Source organism: Anolis carolinensis, chromosome 2, assembly GCF_035594765.1.
Source record: "Anolis carolinensis isolate JA03-04 chromosome 2, rAnoCar3.1.pri, whole genome shotgun sequence".
Classification (NCBI taxonomy): Eukaryota; Metazoa; Chordata; class Lepidosauria; order Squamata; family Dactyloidae; genus Anolis; species Anolis carolinensis.
This window is the reverse complement of record NC_085842.1, coordinates 189,173,945-189,190,279: the sequence shown is the minus strand read 5'-3', so window position 1 is coordinate 189,190,279 and position 16,335 is coordinate 189,173,945. Positions and strand designations below refer to the sequence as shown.

General features: G+C 39.3%; 1 protein-coding gene across 2 annotated transcripts in view; it reads left to right on the top strand.

Annotated features, from left to right (window-relative positions):
- slc22a15 (solute carrier family 22 member 15) overlaps positions 1–16,335 on the top strand; it is a 33,875-nt gene that overhangs the window by 2,261 nt on the left and 15,279 nt on the right. For both annotated transcript variants that reach the window (XM_062971354.1, XM_062971355.1), the window contains exons 2-8: positions 3,421–3,633; positions 4,999–5,131; positions 6,064–6,228; positions 9,227–9,356; positions 11,420–11,635; positions 13,194–13,334; positions 15,411–15,496. In XM_062971354.1, coding sequence (XP_062827424.1) covers positions 3,421–3,633; positions 4,999–5,131; positions 6,064–6,228; positions 9,227–9,356; positions 11,420–11,635; positions 13,194–13,334; positions 15,411–15,496 — 1,084 coding nt within the window. The remainder of the gene's footprint in view (positions 1–3,420; positions 3,634–4,998; positions 5,132–6,063; positions 6,229–9,226; positions 9,357–11,419; positions 11,636–13,193; positions 13,335–15,410; positions 15,497–16,335) is intronic.

Genomic DNA, 16,335 nt, shown 5'->3' with positions numbered 1-16,335 from the left:
TGAGGTACATACAACATGCCTACCACTGTAGATGACAAAGTAACGTGTCATGACACACACTTTGGAAAGGATTTACAAGTTGTCCTTGAACAAGGAAATTGCAAAGGAAGATTAGAAAGAAAAATTACTGAAATGAATGATCCCAAATGCCAGTCCGTTACTTTATTTCTTCAGTTCACACTTATATAAGCATGTCTAAAATTAGAGTGCATCTTAGAATTTTTGTTGTTGGTGGTGATACTGAAATTAGGATGTGTCTTGCAGTCAAGGCATCTTACAGTGGAAGAAATACTGTATTTGAGGTATAATGGCATTCTGACACACTATTGAAATATGCAATTACTTGTCAAATATTCTGACAATCCCGCCAGTCCCATTTTCGGTTGACTGAGTAGAAGTAAAACGGATAGGTCTATTTCACCTCGAAGATTAAGATCATCTGGGAAGACCCTGCTCTCTGTCCCACTTGCTTCGCAAGTACCAAACAGAGAGACAGGGCCTTCTCGGTGGTGGCCCTTTGGCTGTGGAACTCCCTCCCTAGCCATATCAGATCGGGCCCCCTCCCTCCTAGCCTTCAGGAAGAAAAGTGAAGTCCTGGCTCTGGGATCAAGCCTTTGGTTAAGAGCATAGTGCAATAATACATGTATATTTGTGCAACGATCATGGAATGGCTTAGACTATGGCTCTCTCAGATGGCGTGATTTTAATTGACTGTTAGGTTTTAATGTTATTGTTTAATTTTGTAAAAATTTTAATATGTTGGATATGTATCTTATATGTACAGGACAAGTGCCTGTGTAAGCCTTCTTGAGTCCCTTTCGGGACTGAGAAAGGCGGGCTACAAATGTGATAAATAAATAAATAAATACATTTCATATTGGTGGGGAAGCTGTAAATATTCAAATTCAGTGCCAAAATGTCTTGTGGAAGTATCCTTGGCAATCTGAGGGAACTCATGGTAGAAAGAGAGCACATTTTAAAATACATTACAGTGGAACTAGTGAAGTTTGATATAGTAGAATTTAATGTTACAAATTCTGGTGAACTTCAGGATTGCATGCTCTTCACATTTATATAACCATTTGGTTCACTTTTACAACTAATTTGATTTCACCTTGTTTTCCAAGTCAGCCATGATTTGTCCCTGGCTTGTTTGAACAAACCACAGGTCCTCTGTAGTCATGTGATTTGCTTTAAATTTGGCAGTGAGAGAAGAATGTGGTGTACAATCCAGACCTAAATAGCATTTCGAGTTACATGCAAAAAGGATGTTTGTTGTACAATATGTTAATTGTGAATGTGATGTTCTCTAATGGCAGGGTTACATTTGAGGTCCTCTGTGTTCTTTTCGGTCCAACATTCTGAATGTCATTTCTATGACCTGCTAGGAAACACATGGATGGCTCTTCCTAGAGTTTAGTTGTATGTGGTAGAAGTTTTGAACAAGATTGTATCTGGGTGATTTAAAACTGACAGAAAACAAGTTGGTCCCCTGTAATGCTGTGTTTTCTCTACCAAAGTGTTCTCCCCACAACTATCAATTAATGCTATACAGGCCAAGTTACAAACAAAATAGGGTCTGTAGGTTTGTTCTTGAGTTGGATTTGTTTGTAAGTCTCACCCCCATTCTTAACTATGAGTTGTTTGTAAGTCAGATATTTGTAACTCAGGGATTGCCTGTACTTCATTCCTGCACACACACCCCCCCCCCCAAAATTTACTGTTCTCCTGGACATTTCAGCGGCTTTCGATACCATCGACCATGGTATCCTTCTGGGGAGGCTCTCTGGGATGGGGCTCGGTGGCACGGTTCTGCAGTGGCTCCGGTCCTTCCTGGAGGGCCGTTCCCAGATGGTGAAGCTGGGGGACACCTGCTCGGACCCCTGGCCTTTGACCTGTGGGGTCCCGCAAGGGTCTATTTTATCCCCCATGCTTTTCAACATCTACATGAAACCGCTGGGAGAGGTCATCCGGAGTTTTGGAGGGTGTTGCCATCTCTACGCAGATGACACACAAATCCACTACTCGTTTCCATCTAACTCCAAGGAAACCTGAACCAGTGCCTGGCCGCTGTGGCGGACTGGATGAGGAGGAACAAGCTGAGGATCAATCCTGACAAGACAGAGGCCCTCCTGGTCAGTCGCTCATCGGATCGGGGTATTGGGTGGCAACCTGTGCTGGACGGGGTTGCACTCCCCCTGAAATCACAGGTCCGCAGTTTGGGGGTCCTCCTGGATTCAGCGCTGACGCTTGAGGCACAGGTGTCGGCGGTGGCCGGGAGGGCTTTCGCACTACTCAAACTTGTGCGCCAACTGCGACCATACCTCGTGAAGTCTGACTTGACCACGGTAGTCCATGCCTTAGTTACCTCTAGACTGGACTGCTGGAATGCGCTCTACGTGGGGCTTCCCTTGAAGACGGCCCGGAAGTTACAATTGGTCCAACGCTCGGCTGCCAGATTAATAACGGGGGCGAGTTACAGGAAGAGATCTACTCCCTTGTTCAAGGAGCTCCACTGGCTGCCGTTCATCTTCCGGTCCCAATTCAAGGTGCAGACCATCATTTATAAAGCCCTAAACGGTTTGGGACCCGCCTACCTTCGTGACTGTATCTCCTACCATAAACCTGCCCGATCTCTCCGATCATCAGGGGAGGCCCTCCTGTCGCCACTGCCTATATCTCAGGCCCGCCTTGTGGGAACAAGGGAGAGGGCCTTTTCTGCTGTGGCCCCCCGCTTATGGAACTCACTGCCCATTGAAATCAGGCAAGCCCCCACCCTTTTAGCCTTCAGGAAAGATTTAAAAACATGGCTCTTCCGGTGTGCTTTCGGAGAGTAAATGTTCCTTTACTACTCCCCCCAACATTTATCCTCTAGACTGTTCTGACGTCCCTATCTGATGTCCCTGTCCCCCGAGGTTTTTATTCTAATCCCTTTCTCACCCAGAGTTTTAATTTCGTGTTCATGCGGCCTGCCCTTGTTATACTGCTGTTTTGATCTTATGTTGTACTGTTTATTTTATTTATTGTATTATTTAATTGTATTATGATATGGTTATATTGTATTGTCCTGGGCATGGCCCCATGTAAGCCGCCCCGAGTCCCCGTTGGGGAGATGGTGGCGGGGTATAAATAAAGTTTTATTATTATTATTATTATTATTATCACTGTTCGACTATATGAAAGAATTGTACTTATGTGTTGTAACTGGAAAGAAACAAGCCCAGGATTGTGGAAGAGTGCAAAGGGGAACCTGTTCTGTGGGCAGTTCTTCCTGCTGAACTCCTGCTGGTTCCGAGATGTTGCAAGGAAATGGAATCTTGTGCTGTTGAGAAGATAGGATCAAGGAAATTGGTTCCCCGAGTGACTGAAGATAATACTTGCTTCTGGTATTGATACTGATTCTATTTCTTATTGTTTCAGCTCTTTGTAGCCAGTGAAGCAATCCTCATTGCAGTAGTGGGAGCAACCCCGCCTTATAACTGGGATCTCGAAGGGATGTCAGCTAATCAAAGTCATAATAATGAGTCAATTAACGGAGAAAGAGCTTTTGGAAAGTGGCTTCTGACAGCCAATGGAAGTGAAGTTCAAAAACACATACATTTTAGCAGCAATTTTACATCAATAGCTTCTGAGGTAAGTTCACGAAATGATTTTGTGCATGGTTATACTTAGCCTCCTTAAAGTTACAAAGCTTATAGGCCTAAATCAGTTCTTACTTACAAATAGAGTAAAACACATTGAATAATTTGCTAAATGTGTTGTCGAAGGCTTTTATGACCAGAATCACTAAGTTGATGTGAGTTTTCCGGGCTGTATCCCTATACAGCCCGGAAAACTCACAGCGACCCACAAATTGCTAAATGTTAGATCGCATTGATTTATTGGGCGTACTTTATTTGGGAGTAATTATTGTGTTTATCCTATAGGTAGCTGGAATTTGGGACAGTAAACATTACAAAATTTACAAAGTTACAATCAGCCATCCACATTTGCTAGAATTAGGAGGGTAAGCCCCCTTCCCCCCTAAAAGTGGGAAAATCATAAATTTAAAAAATCACTTTTAAACCCAAGAGCACCTTTCTAGGAATATCTAGGTCCCCCTGTATGACACTGTGATCAACTCCCAGTGGAAGTTGACCACAGAGTTGTGCTGGAGGACCTAGAAAGAGCATTTAAACCAAATCTGTGAATAAACCTGCAGTGTAGAAGATCAGCTAGAATGCCTTTATTATGTTGACCAAAATAATATTTTTAATAATTTTATAATTGTAATACACCTACAATATACATTACAAACATATACACATACAAAGACAGCCCACCACCCACAGTACAGTAACCCCGTTAAAATAATATGAAATAGCAAGCACTGTAAAGATCTCCCAAATTTCTACTAATGCTGCAGGTTAAGCAAAATTAGACATTCAAATAAAATTGTGTTTGTGCCATTTGTGCCTTTCTTTGCACCCATGTAAAACTCAGTATTTGATATCATGTGTACCAGCCAGCCTTTAATTTGTGCTTCCTGAGGTGTTCCTTTCCCAACTTTTTGGCTACCAGAATCAGTTCCTATTGCCTTTTCCCACTGCCTGAAACATAACTGATTGGCATTTTTGATACTGTAAGAGATAAATATATGATAATTTGTTTGATCACTTCAAATAGCATTGATATAATTCTGTGTAACTTTTCATAATTCTGTAACGATGGATATGTAGAATAAAATCTGTCAGATTCCTGTTTTAGTGACTTATATGTGGTGCAAGGACAGAAAATGTGCCAGAATGTTTTAACAAAGGTGAGACTTTATATTATATTTGGAGTATCTAACCATTTGTCTAGTATTATTTTTGGGGTTCTCAATATCGTTTGTTAACTAGAGGGTACTGAAAGAGGTTGCTTCTGATTAAGAGTTAATTTTTGTCTTGTTAAAATGAATATTTTGCTTTAAGAGAAAGCTCCTATTCCTCTGCCTTCTGATTTTTTTTCTCCCCCTAGTGGTTTTTAATTGGCAATACATCATACAAGATCAGTGCTGCCAGTTCATTTTTCTTCAGCGGTGTATTTGTTGGAGTAATAACTTTTGGTCAACTCTCAGATCGTTTTGGACGGAAGAAAGTCTATCTTGTAGGTAAGCACTAGGCAGCATAACAAAGAAATAAAAATACCCCCCCCCCCCAAAAAAAAAAAAACAGTAAGAGATACTTGCAGATACAGGAGAGATAACTCCTTTGGGCTAAAGATCTCCTTTGAGCTAAAGGCTTCTGGCGTATATCTTTTCCCAGAAAACCCTGTAGGGATAACATGGCAGCAATCTACAGCCTGACTCATTATTTATTTGTTTTTGTTGTTGGCAATTGCTGGTCATTCTTAAAGCAAGACAACCCTGCTGGAAATTGCCATCAGATACATTAAAATCAAATAATAATAGGAAATCCAGCATATCTATCTTGTTTGCTGTGTCAGACTATGTCGTTGTGTCAATAATAATAGGTTTTATTATCTCGCCCCCTCTCCCAGAAGGGCCTCAGGGCAGCTTACAGCAAGTAACAGTTAAAACAATAGTACATAGGTCAAATTAACATACCTTAAAATAGAACAATTGCAACTACTGAAAACATATAAGAATAATACATAACATCAACATCAAAAATAGTTTCCCTTGCTCGAATAAAAGCATTAAAATGTTAAAACCACCAATCTTACTAAATTACCTCTATTTAAGGCTGATGGTGTTCACTATCCATTCGTCAGCTAAAAGCTAAGTAAAGAGATAGAACTTGATTTGGAGTCACCAGCTTCAAAAGTGGGCATTGTTTAGCAATTTGACAAGACTGGTATTTTCCCCCCTTTCCCACAAAGTGAATCACACAAGGAATTCTGTAGAATTGTCAACTTCCATACAAGTTAACTATATTTTCATTAGACTTGTATATATGCTTATTTGAGGAAGAGATTTCAGGGCCATTAAAGGGTTTCATGGTATCAGCATTAGGCTAACTTTGGAAACATGCTCAGCTCTTGGGAATACTTCTAATTGAAAACTTTTTCTTTGCTTTCCAGGTTTTGGCCTTGACATCATCTTTGCTGTTGCTAATGGGTTCTCTCCCTCCTATGAGTTTTTTGCAGTATCACGCTTCTTAGTGGGAGTAATGAATGGTGGGATGTCCCTGGTGGCTTTTGTCCTGCTGAATGAATGTGTGGGTACTGCTTACTGGGCATTGGCAGGTATAGATTTTGATTACCTTATGTCTGTTTGTCATTCATTTGGATTCATTATATGCTTGAGGGCTTTTTCATATTGTTATGAAATCAGTAAGTGCATTTATGTACATCCATGGTCTATGACAATGGTTTCCAACCTTTGATTCTCCAGTTGTTTTTGACTTCAACTCCCAGGAATCCCAGCCAACTTTCCAGCTGTTAGGAATTGTGGGAGTTGAAACTGGGAACCACTAGTCCATGGTATACAGTATGTCAGGTGCAGGACATTTTTCTATGCCTATACACGAGAGAAAAGGTTAAGGGGACACGATAGTCATGTTTAAATACTTGAAAGAATGTCATATTGAAGATGGAAATAGCTTGTTTTATGCTGCTCCAGAAACCAAGACACAGATTAAGAAAAGGATTTCACCTCAATTTCTTGACAGCGAGAGATGTTCGTTGGTAGAATGTGATGCTGTTCGGGCGTGTGGTGGAGTCTCCTTCTCTGGAGAATTTTAAACAGAAACTGGGGTGGCCATCTGTCAGGAGTGCTTGGTTTGTGTGCTCCTGCATGGTAGAATTGTGTTGATCTGAATGCTTCTTTTGGTCTCTTCCAGCTCTGGGACACTATATATATTGTAAAGCAGAGTTACTCAAACTGTGCTTCTCCAGATGTTTTGGACTTCTGTTCCCACAATTCATAACAGCTGGTAAGCTGGCTAGGATTTCTGGAAGTTAAAGTACAAAACACCTGGAGTAGCACAGTCTGAGAAACACTGTTGTAAGGTGTTCTAATGAATCCAGACTTCCCACAATTTTTACACAGGGTCAAAAATATGGGCTTGCAAAGTACATGATATATGTGATATACCACATACCACATAATGTATAAAGTAGTTGTGGGTTTTTAAAATTCTTTATATACATAGTAATGAAGCTCTGCAGATTCACATGTTAGCAGCTGAGCTCTTCAGTTTTTATATATTAAAAACGATCACCACTGGTTTTGGCCTCTGTCTCCTGATGCCAAGCAAAATTCATATGGAATAGACGTTGTAATTTTATTAATACTTTTCCCAAAAAAAGGTGACTTAAAATGTCTGTTAAGTTAACAACAGTACTAATTAGCTAACTTGATATTTACTGGGAGGAAGCAGATTCCCTTTGCCATTTGGGCTCCAGTTAGTTCACTAAGAAATTAAATGAGTGGGACCACTTTCCCTAGAAATCCTCTAATGAGAGTAGGAAAGATATCCTTTCCCTTGCAAAAATATTAAATGTAAGAACTATATTTAAGCCCTTTAAAACCTTAAAACGTGACTGTTGCTTTGTGATCTATCCCAGAATACTTAAAACAGCCAACTTGGTGCCTTCTAGATGTGTTGGGACATTACCCATACGCAACATGGACTTCCTGACTTAGAATGCCAGCAGTTCTCATCCCGCTCAAAGGTTTTAGGTCGGCAGAAGTCTGGTTTAAACTACAATAAATCATTGAGCCTACCAATTTCTGTTATTGTGCAATGTAAGAGGGCAATCTCCAACAAAATGCTGCATTGATTTACCCGTTTTTGTTGTCCAGCAGTCACACACTTCTGTCTCACTTCCACACCTGAATCTCCTCTTACTGTTGTGTCTTTGCACCTCTTTCTTTTTCTTTGCTTGATTTCCTGCTACTTCCCTGCTTCTGCTCCTGTTCTATCTGTATTAATTTGGTCATTTGCTCCCTCTTCAAATTCCCTCTCATTTCAGTTTCTGATCCCACCCCCTTCTGGTTCATCTTCCTTTTCCTACCACCCATTCAGCCTTCTCCAAACCAGGATCCAACATAATTGCTTTCAGAAGTCTGACTTCTGTTGTCATTAGATATTTGTGGCAAGATACCCGGATGAGTCAAATATGCACTGTACACATGGAGAGGAGGACTTATTCCAAAAATCTGTCATCTAGGTTGAGTTTTTTTTTTCTTTTTCTGCATACTTTTAGATTCAACTAAGCATCTCTATAGATATGGACATGTTCTTATAGAGATTGGCATGCTCTGTCCCCCTGAAGTTGGGTAGTTGGAGTTAATGCTCCAACATCTAGAAATGGAAATGCCATGCTTCTAAGTCTGAGAAAAATTTCAAAAATAGTTCTGAATTTGCCAGGTCAACATTTTAGATCAAAAACCTTTGCAAGAATGGAAGAGAATGGCAAATAATTTGCCAGAATATAGAGATTTTTAAAAATGTCTAGCACATGGCTATGTGGCTAATACATTTACATTTCTTGTAATTTTATCGTAAGACTAGGAGGAGTTATGATCACTAAATAAATGGTCTAAGTGGCACAGCAGGTTAAACTGCTGAGCTGCTGAACTTGTTGACCGAAAGGTTGGTGGTTCAAATCCGGGAACAGGGTGAGTTCCCGCTGTTAGCCCCAGCTTCTGCCAACTTAGCAGTTCGAAAACATGCAAATGTGAGTAGATCAATAGGTAAGGTAACGGCTCTCCATGCAGTCATGCCAGCCACATGACTTTGGAGGTGTTTACAGACAATGCCAGCTCTTCGGCTTAGAAATGGAGATGAGCACCAACCCCCAGAGTCAGACATGACTAGACTTAATGTCAGAAGAAAACCTTTACCTATGTTGTTGTCAGTGTTTCTCTCCAATTCGTTTTCCTGAACAAAAACATGCATATTCAGATCTTGCTTGGAATCAATTTAACATTCTATTATGTCTTTATATAGCAATATCAATTTTTGTCTTTCACTACTCTTTATGTAAAACACACTGCCCATAACAATTTATAATATAAACAGTAAAACAAAAAAAAGTTTTCAAAGTAATAAGCAGAAAAGCTGCTATTGTTATCTTTATTTGTCTTGTCCCCCACCCCTCCCCAATTGATTAGCCGTACAATTTTTTGTTTTTGTTTTTTGTTTGGATAGTCTTCCATGCTTAGCACTGATCTTGAAAGTTCTTATGTTCAGAGACGTTGTTAAATAGTAACATTTTTCTCTGTCTTATATGTTAGGATCAATTGGTGGCCTGTTCTTTGCAGTGGGAATTGCCCAATTTGCTTTGTTAGGATATCTCATTCGCTCCTGGAGAATGCTAGCAGTTGTGGTTAACCTGGAGGGATCAATAGTCTTTCTCCTCTCTCTGTAAGTTATGTATCTTTAAATTGTTCTGGTAATATTAGTTAACAGGTTGAGAACTGCTGCATTGAATAATTCCTTCTTCTTTCACCTCTGTTTTAAAAAGTGCTTCTTTCTTTCCTCTCAGTTTCTAGTTTCTCAAGGGTTGGATAAGGTTTTACTCTCTACTTATAGCATTGGTCCCATGGACTCTTTCATTTTAGTAGCCCTTCCTTGGTTTCTTGGTAACATCTTCCTGGGTAGAAAGGGAATACTGCATCTGGAATTTTACAAGCAGAATTCTGTAGGCACAGTCTGTGGGTGACCTTGGCCCTGGGTGAGATCATTATTACTTTTTACCCATTATTCTCCCTAAATCTGCATTGGAAATATTGCTATCTTTTCCATTTCCCATTATTTCTAGCCTTGTGCATTTTGTGGTTCGTTCTTGTTTTGTTCTTACTCATATTTCTTGTCCCAAACTCCTATAATTTAAGTTGTGTATACATTGTGGCCTTTCTCTGCTGAATAAATAATCTGAAAGCTACTGTTTACAGATAAGTTTCTGCTTGACAGCTGTTAGCAGGAAAATAGACCCAGTCTTTTAAGAACATTTGCAGCAAATTCTTTGTCTGTACTGTACACTGGCTTACTGAATTGGGCCCTATATCTTGTACCTCCCTTACATATCTGGTGAGTGGCAGCTAATGAATGCCTGCTTCAACTGTCTTTTCCTTTTTGAGCCTGAGTTACTTTTGAAACCTGCAAGGTATTTATTCAGAACTCAGGAAAATGTGAATGGGTTGCATGGGAGGAGAATTTTAGTAGCACTAAAGCTGCTGCCATCACTCTTAAACTGATACATTTGCCTTTATCCTTTAAGTAACCAAAGAGGAAATTTAAATCTCCCAAATGAAAACTAGTTACTGGGTTCACATAACTCACAGTGTAGGGTTGGCATGAGAAATACAAGCAAGTTCATTCTCTGCTTACCCCAGCCCAAAGGGTGCTAAAATTGGAATGGAAACTTGGTGGTGGGTGTGCTGATGAAAGAAGATTGTGTTTCAAATCCTCCAGCTGCTTCACACTGTTTAGAAATTAATTTGCTCTTGGGTACAATAAAGAAAAGAAAGGTGTATTTTTCCAGTTCCCTTTGAGCAAGGTGTTTAACTAAGCTCATATGCAAATTAAATGTTGGAAACACTTCAAGCAGTGGAGAAAAATGAAAAACAAGAAATGGCAGGAAAACAAGCTTGTAAAGTCATTTTAGTACTTTAAGCCAGTCTCTGCCCTCATCAGAACAATGGTCAACACTTAAAGATATCTTTCCGTGCCCTTTCTTTTATTTTATCTATGTATAAGAAAAAACCCTAATAAATTTTTTTTTTTTAAAAGAACAGTGGTCTGCACTAGCCTTTCATGTCTGCGTTAGTGGCAAAAGAAGTGTGGATATTAGCAACATTAGCTCTGCACTGTTAGTATGTATACAATATTTTATGTGTAGCCCTTTCAATGCCATATTCTTTTGTATTGCCCACCATTTAGCCGAAGATAGTAGGTATATGGTATGGTACATAGACTCCAGTATACTCAATAGGGATTGCTTCCAGGTAAGTATGAGTAGTGCAGCCTAAGTTAGCTACAGATGTAAAAATTTAAAACTGTCACAATTTAAAATTACTTTAATATTTGGAGACAGTTAAAATAAACTAGAGGGGGAAAGGAGGAGAGGTAGTATTTGGAGCACAAATACAAAAACTTTGAACAATAATAGTCAATTAATTTAGCATATTCGGTGTTAATTATACTATGATCATGTCTTAATTATATATAGTTGAATTGTGTCAGTGCCTAATGCTATCATTTTCTTGTGTTTACATTATTTTTTCAAAGTTTATGTTTAATATTTGCACATTCAAATTTATTTGAATATTTTGTAAAGCAGTTGCATTCATACTACACAGTTGTTCCTATTTAGCAGCAGATATTAAAGTCAGTTTGTATATGTATGTTATATATTGTATTTAACTAGCAATATTAAATAGTAAAATGTCCCAAACACCACCAATAAACTGTTTTTCTTCTTTTAGATTCATTCCAGAGTCACCTCGTTGGTTGTATTCACAAGGTCAACTAAATAAAGCAGAAGATTCCCTCTACCTCATTGCAAAGAGGAATCGAAAGCCAAAGTGCACTTTTTCACTTAAGCTGCCAGCAGAACGGAACCATAGAGTGGCTGCTAGCATCCTTGACCTTTTCCGATACAAGATCCTTTTGGGACGTACACTGATCATGATGTTCATCTGGTACTTACACTCCCTTGAGATTGAAAATGCCACTCTTACCCTGCTATTTAAATATAAGGTTGTCATGTTTTTCAGACATAAATGCATGTTAATTCTCTCCAATGCCTGCCCATCTTAAGACTGGCCAGTAGACATGAGGCAAGCCTATAGAAACCCTGCCTCAGGTTTTGTGAGAGCAGGATTTCTCCTGAGAAGTCCAGGCGTCAGCAAGATTGAAGGTTTTGAGAAAACTGAATATCATTCTTGCTGTCACACTGTAGCATTTGATACAGCAAAATGGCTTCAGATGAGAATGAAGCTCCTGTTGCAAGTGTAGGCATCTCAGTCTTCCAGGTATTTTCTCAAGGGATGGATGACAGAAACATTTGAGCATGATTTGGGAAAGCTCTGCTTGACTGCCCAGAAAGCAGAAAGGAAGGAGGTGTCATACCAGCTATAACTTAATTTTTGCTTTTTCTTCTTCTGTTCATCTTGCAGAACTAATAATGCTCATGACACATCTCAGATAAGCAGTATCATGTGTTATAACACCAGGGTAACACTGTTTACTTCCTCGGCAGTTGTGACATGGTTATAGCTTGTTTCTTTCAAACCATCTTTGAACTTCTGTTCAGAATAATAATAATGGAAGCAGGATGTTTATATTGACCACTAGAGACTAATCTTGACCAAATTTTAATACTCCATATCGCTGCGTTTCCCAGGTGGTAGAATAAAACTGAGCAAATTTTAGTTTCTATTTTAGTTTTTAGTTTCTAGGCCGGGCTGTGGTGTAGGCTGGTTAGCAGCCAACTGCAACAAATCACTCTGACCAAGAGGTCATGAGTTCGAGGCCAGCCCAGTGCCTGCGTCCTTCTCTGTTTCTGTTCTATATTATGGCATTGAATGTTTGCCTTATATGTGTTCAATGTGATCCTCCCTGAGTCCCCTTTGGGGTGAGAAGGGCGGAATATAAATACTGTAAATAAATAAATAAATAAATATTATAGTTTCATAAAAATCCAAAAAGATGTGACTTGTGGTATGTAGGTCAAATCAGAACATTTTGTTTTTGTTACCTTCATGAAATAAGCAAATACCGAGGTAAAGTGATCTGGAGAGAGGGTGGTCAAAGTAGGCATTTGGAGAGCAGCTTCTCACTGCAGTTAAGGGGGAAATACAAAAGGGAAGAAGTGCCATTGAAGATGAGCATTTTATATGCTCTTAGCCTGTTGACTATGCTAGTCTGCCCAGTTTCCATCTGCCATTTAGATTAACAGGGATCGTCAAAGAGTTCCTGTGTGAATGGTGAGCTGAATCCATTCCTTCTAAAAGGTTATGCATGAAAATAGCTTGAGAGAATGGTTTGGGCACCAGGTGCCAGAATTTGATTATTCTATTTGTATCACTCTAACTTCATGCATTGATTATTCTCATGTAGGAGTTGAGGCAATGGATTTCATCTTTTGGAATTCATAATACAGTACCATTGTCTGCTTTTAAGGTAATGTTTACTCTGTAAGCATGCAACTAGAAGAGCCCACTTTTCATGTTACATCTCTTCTTTCTGCACCCACAGGTTTGTATGCAGCTTGGTTTATTATGGTCTTACTCTCAATGTGGGTGATTTAGGTGGCAGCCTCTATGCTAACCTGGCTCTTTCTGGGTTAATAGAAATTCCAGCATACCCCTTCTGTATCTACTTGATCAGCCAGAAATGGTGAGTGTTGAGTGCCAGTAAGACACTTGGTAACTGTTCTCATTGTAGCTTTAGCTTTTTTGTGATGGATGCTACCAAATCTAGCATGGAAGGGAGTAGACAAAAATCTACATTTTCTCTTGCATGTGTGGTGTGTTTGCATTTCTTTATTTGAATGCAACTGATTTTGATTTTCAAAAAGAAATAAGTACTGTAAAACATGGAGGCTGCACGCTCCATGTCAGGCACATAGATCAAAGAATGCAATTTATGACAAAGTAAATAACTGTTGTGCTGTCGAAGGCTTTCATGGCCGGGATCACAGGGTTGTTGTATTTTTTTCCGGGCTGTATGGCCATGTTCCAGAAATACTGTTTTTTACCAAATTCCAGAGCTCTTTTTTTATATCTTGGAACAATGATAAGATTTAGTGACACCTTAAATAATATATATCATATTATGTGACATTACATCTAAGCAAGGGGCATTTATATTGCCTAATTGTGGAGTTTGTTTCCAAAAGTCACCAAATTCATTTGCTACAAAATGCAATTTTCCAAGCCCTGTACCAAAGTGGTTTCATACATTTTGATAGTTTTGCTCTGTGCATAATATTCTACTCCTAGCCAACAATGTGCTGTCACCTTTAACACATTTCACTATTTTTTTTAATTTACTAGCTTTTTGGAAACAAAATCCTCGATTATGCAGGTGTGACATTATTTCTTCCTTTGGGATCTCCTGGAACAAAGAGCAACACTAGATGTCCTTTTGATTTACATTTTCTGTGCCGCTTTATAGCTGGTCATGCAATATAACAGAAATCCATGCAAAGAGAGAGCACATACAAGAGCAGAACATTTTTCATAGACTTCAGCGAAAAAACATGTTCCAAAGCATAGGTGGGAATTCTGTGGCTTTCCAAATGTTACTGAACCACAGCTGCTCCTCCACATGTCATGCAAAACAATCAGTTCACATAAATTGACCATAATTTTATGCCAATATTGTTCTCCTTGTTTCCTTGTATGGCATCAATCATGTGCTATGTGGCACTGTGGCACCAACTGATAATATCAATTGGTTTATTTATTATTTATTTATTTACAGCATTTATATTCCGCCCTTCTCACCCCGAAGGGGACTCGGGGCGGATCACATTACACATATAGGCAAACATTCAATGCCTTTTAACATAGAACAAAGACAAACAAACATAGGCTCCAAGCGGGCCTCGAACTCATGACCTCCTGGTCAGAGTGATTCATTGCAGTTAATTGCAGCTGGCTTGCTCTCCCGCCTGCGCCATAGCCTGGGCCTGGTTCTCAAGCTTTGGCTCTATTGGTATATTGAGCTTCAACTCTGGATTCTGTGTCATCAACCTTGCTGGGGCTTCTAAGCACCAAGGATTAGAATACCTATAAGGCCACAGTTTGAGAACAACTAATGAGCTTCCTTGTATGGTATGGGTTGCCACATGTCACTTGTTAATGTAGTCTCACGTGTCATATCTCAGTATGCATACAGAAATAAATGACACAGACACAAATAAATAATCTGAAACAGACTCCAATACCATTGAAAGAAGAAAGCTGGCAGGTCTGTGATCATTGAGGGTGCTGGGAATGCCCCAGATCTTCATAGATTCACTGCGCCTATTTAAAACATGTAGTAGGAAAGTGATTTGAGTTGTGCTTATTAAAACTTAAAAGAAAATGAAGTTTGCTTATGAAAGTTAATTCATTACATTCTGAAATCTCCTTTTGAAATTTATTGTTAATTCACATTCAGCAGTTCAAGCTTCCTTGGTTATAGCAGTTTGCAAGCAAAAGTGTAAAGCCTGTTAATACATAGAGGGTTCAATTTAGTACTGTGTTCAATATGTTATTGCCAAATTTATGAATACCTCATAATTTCTGGACCAGTCAGCCTAGGAACCTGGAGTGTTAGGTTTTTAAAAACTAAAACTAAAAAAGGAGGGGGACATTATGTGATGAATACAGACAGATTGGCTTATAACCCATGATGCAAAGACAGCCTGTTTTATTTTCTTCTCACAAGGCATTTTCATTGTTTCTTTTCTTTCTGGCTTTTTAGGTTTGGCCGGAAGCGGACACTTGCCACATTTTTGTTTCTGGGAGGGCTGGCTTCTATTGTTGTTATGTTTCTTCCAGAAAAGAAAGGTAAATGTATTCTACATGTTGAGAATTCTGCAGTGCACAGATCTCCTCTATTCAAGACTTTGCAAGAACCGTGAGAGCACACGCACACACACACACACACATGTATGCCATCTGGTGTTGGACCCATAAGTCCAGGAAGTGTGTCTGCAGCTCTTCCTTATAAATTTTGGATGTAGAAAATTCAAAACTTCTTCACACATGTTGTCTTTTTCAGGAATTATTGTAGCCATAGAGTTGTGTGCTTGTACAAAAGCTCATCATGTTTAGGGCATAGATATCACGTTTCAATCCTACTCAACATGTATAGAATCCATTTTTCTTTTGCAATTATTTAATGCACATGGTTTTGCCATTATACCTATTTTTATTACATTGTAAATTCTGTAGCTATTAATGGAAAGTTGCATGGTATGTTTGTATTGAAACTAGGAGCCGAAAATGTTAAGTTTGTCTTTTGGCTAAACATTTCTCTTTTCTTTCTTTTTGGCAGTGTTAGGGCACTATGAATAATAAAGGATAAAATCTCAGGTTTGTGTTGGTGCTAGAAATACAGCTTTGCCTTCAGACCAAGGCATTGCTGGTGGAGGTGGATCAAATAAATTCTACTGGGGCAAAGGCAAGTTTTCATAGCCAACTCAGCCACATTCCCTTCAGCTAGAGTCATTTGGTCCAGTCAGCCTCTAGGCCAGCAGCTTTTGTCAAAGCAGGAGAGGTTAGGATAGTTCCTAGTGACCTGATATCTTGCTCTTAGAGCTGAGTGTTTGCTATGGAGAGTCACTTCGGCTACTTTTTTGCTGTGATGTCTACTGCAGTAGGAGAGTTGCCAGCAGGACTCTTTG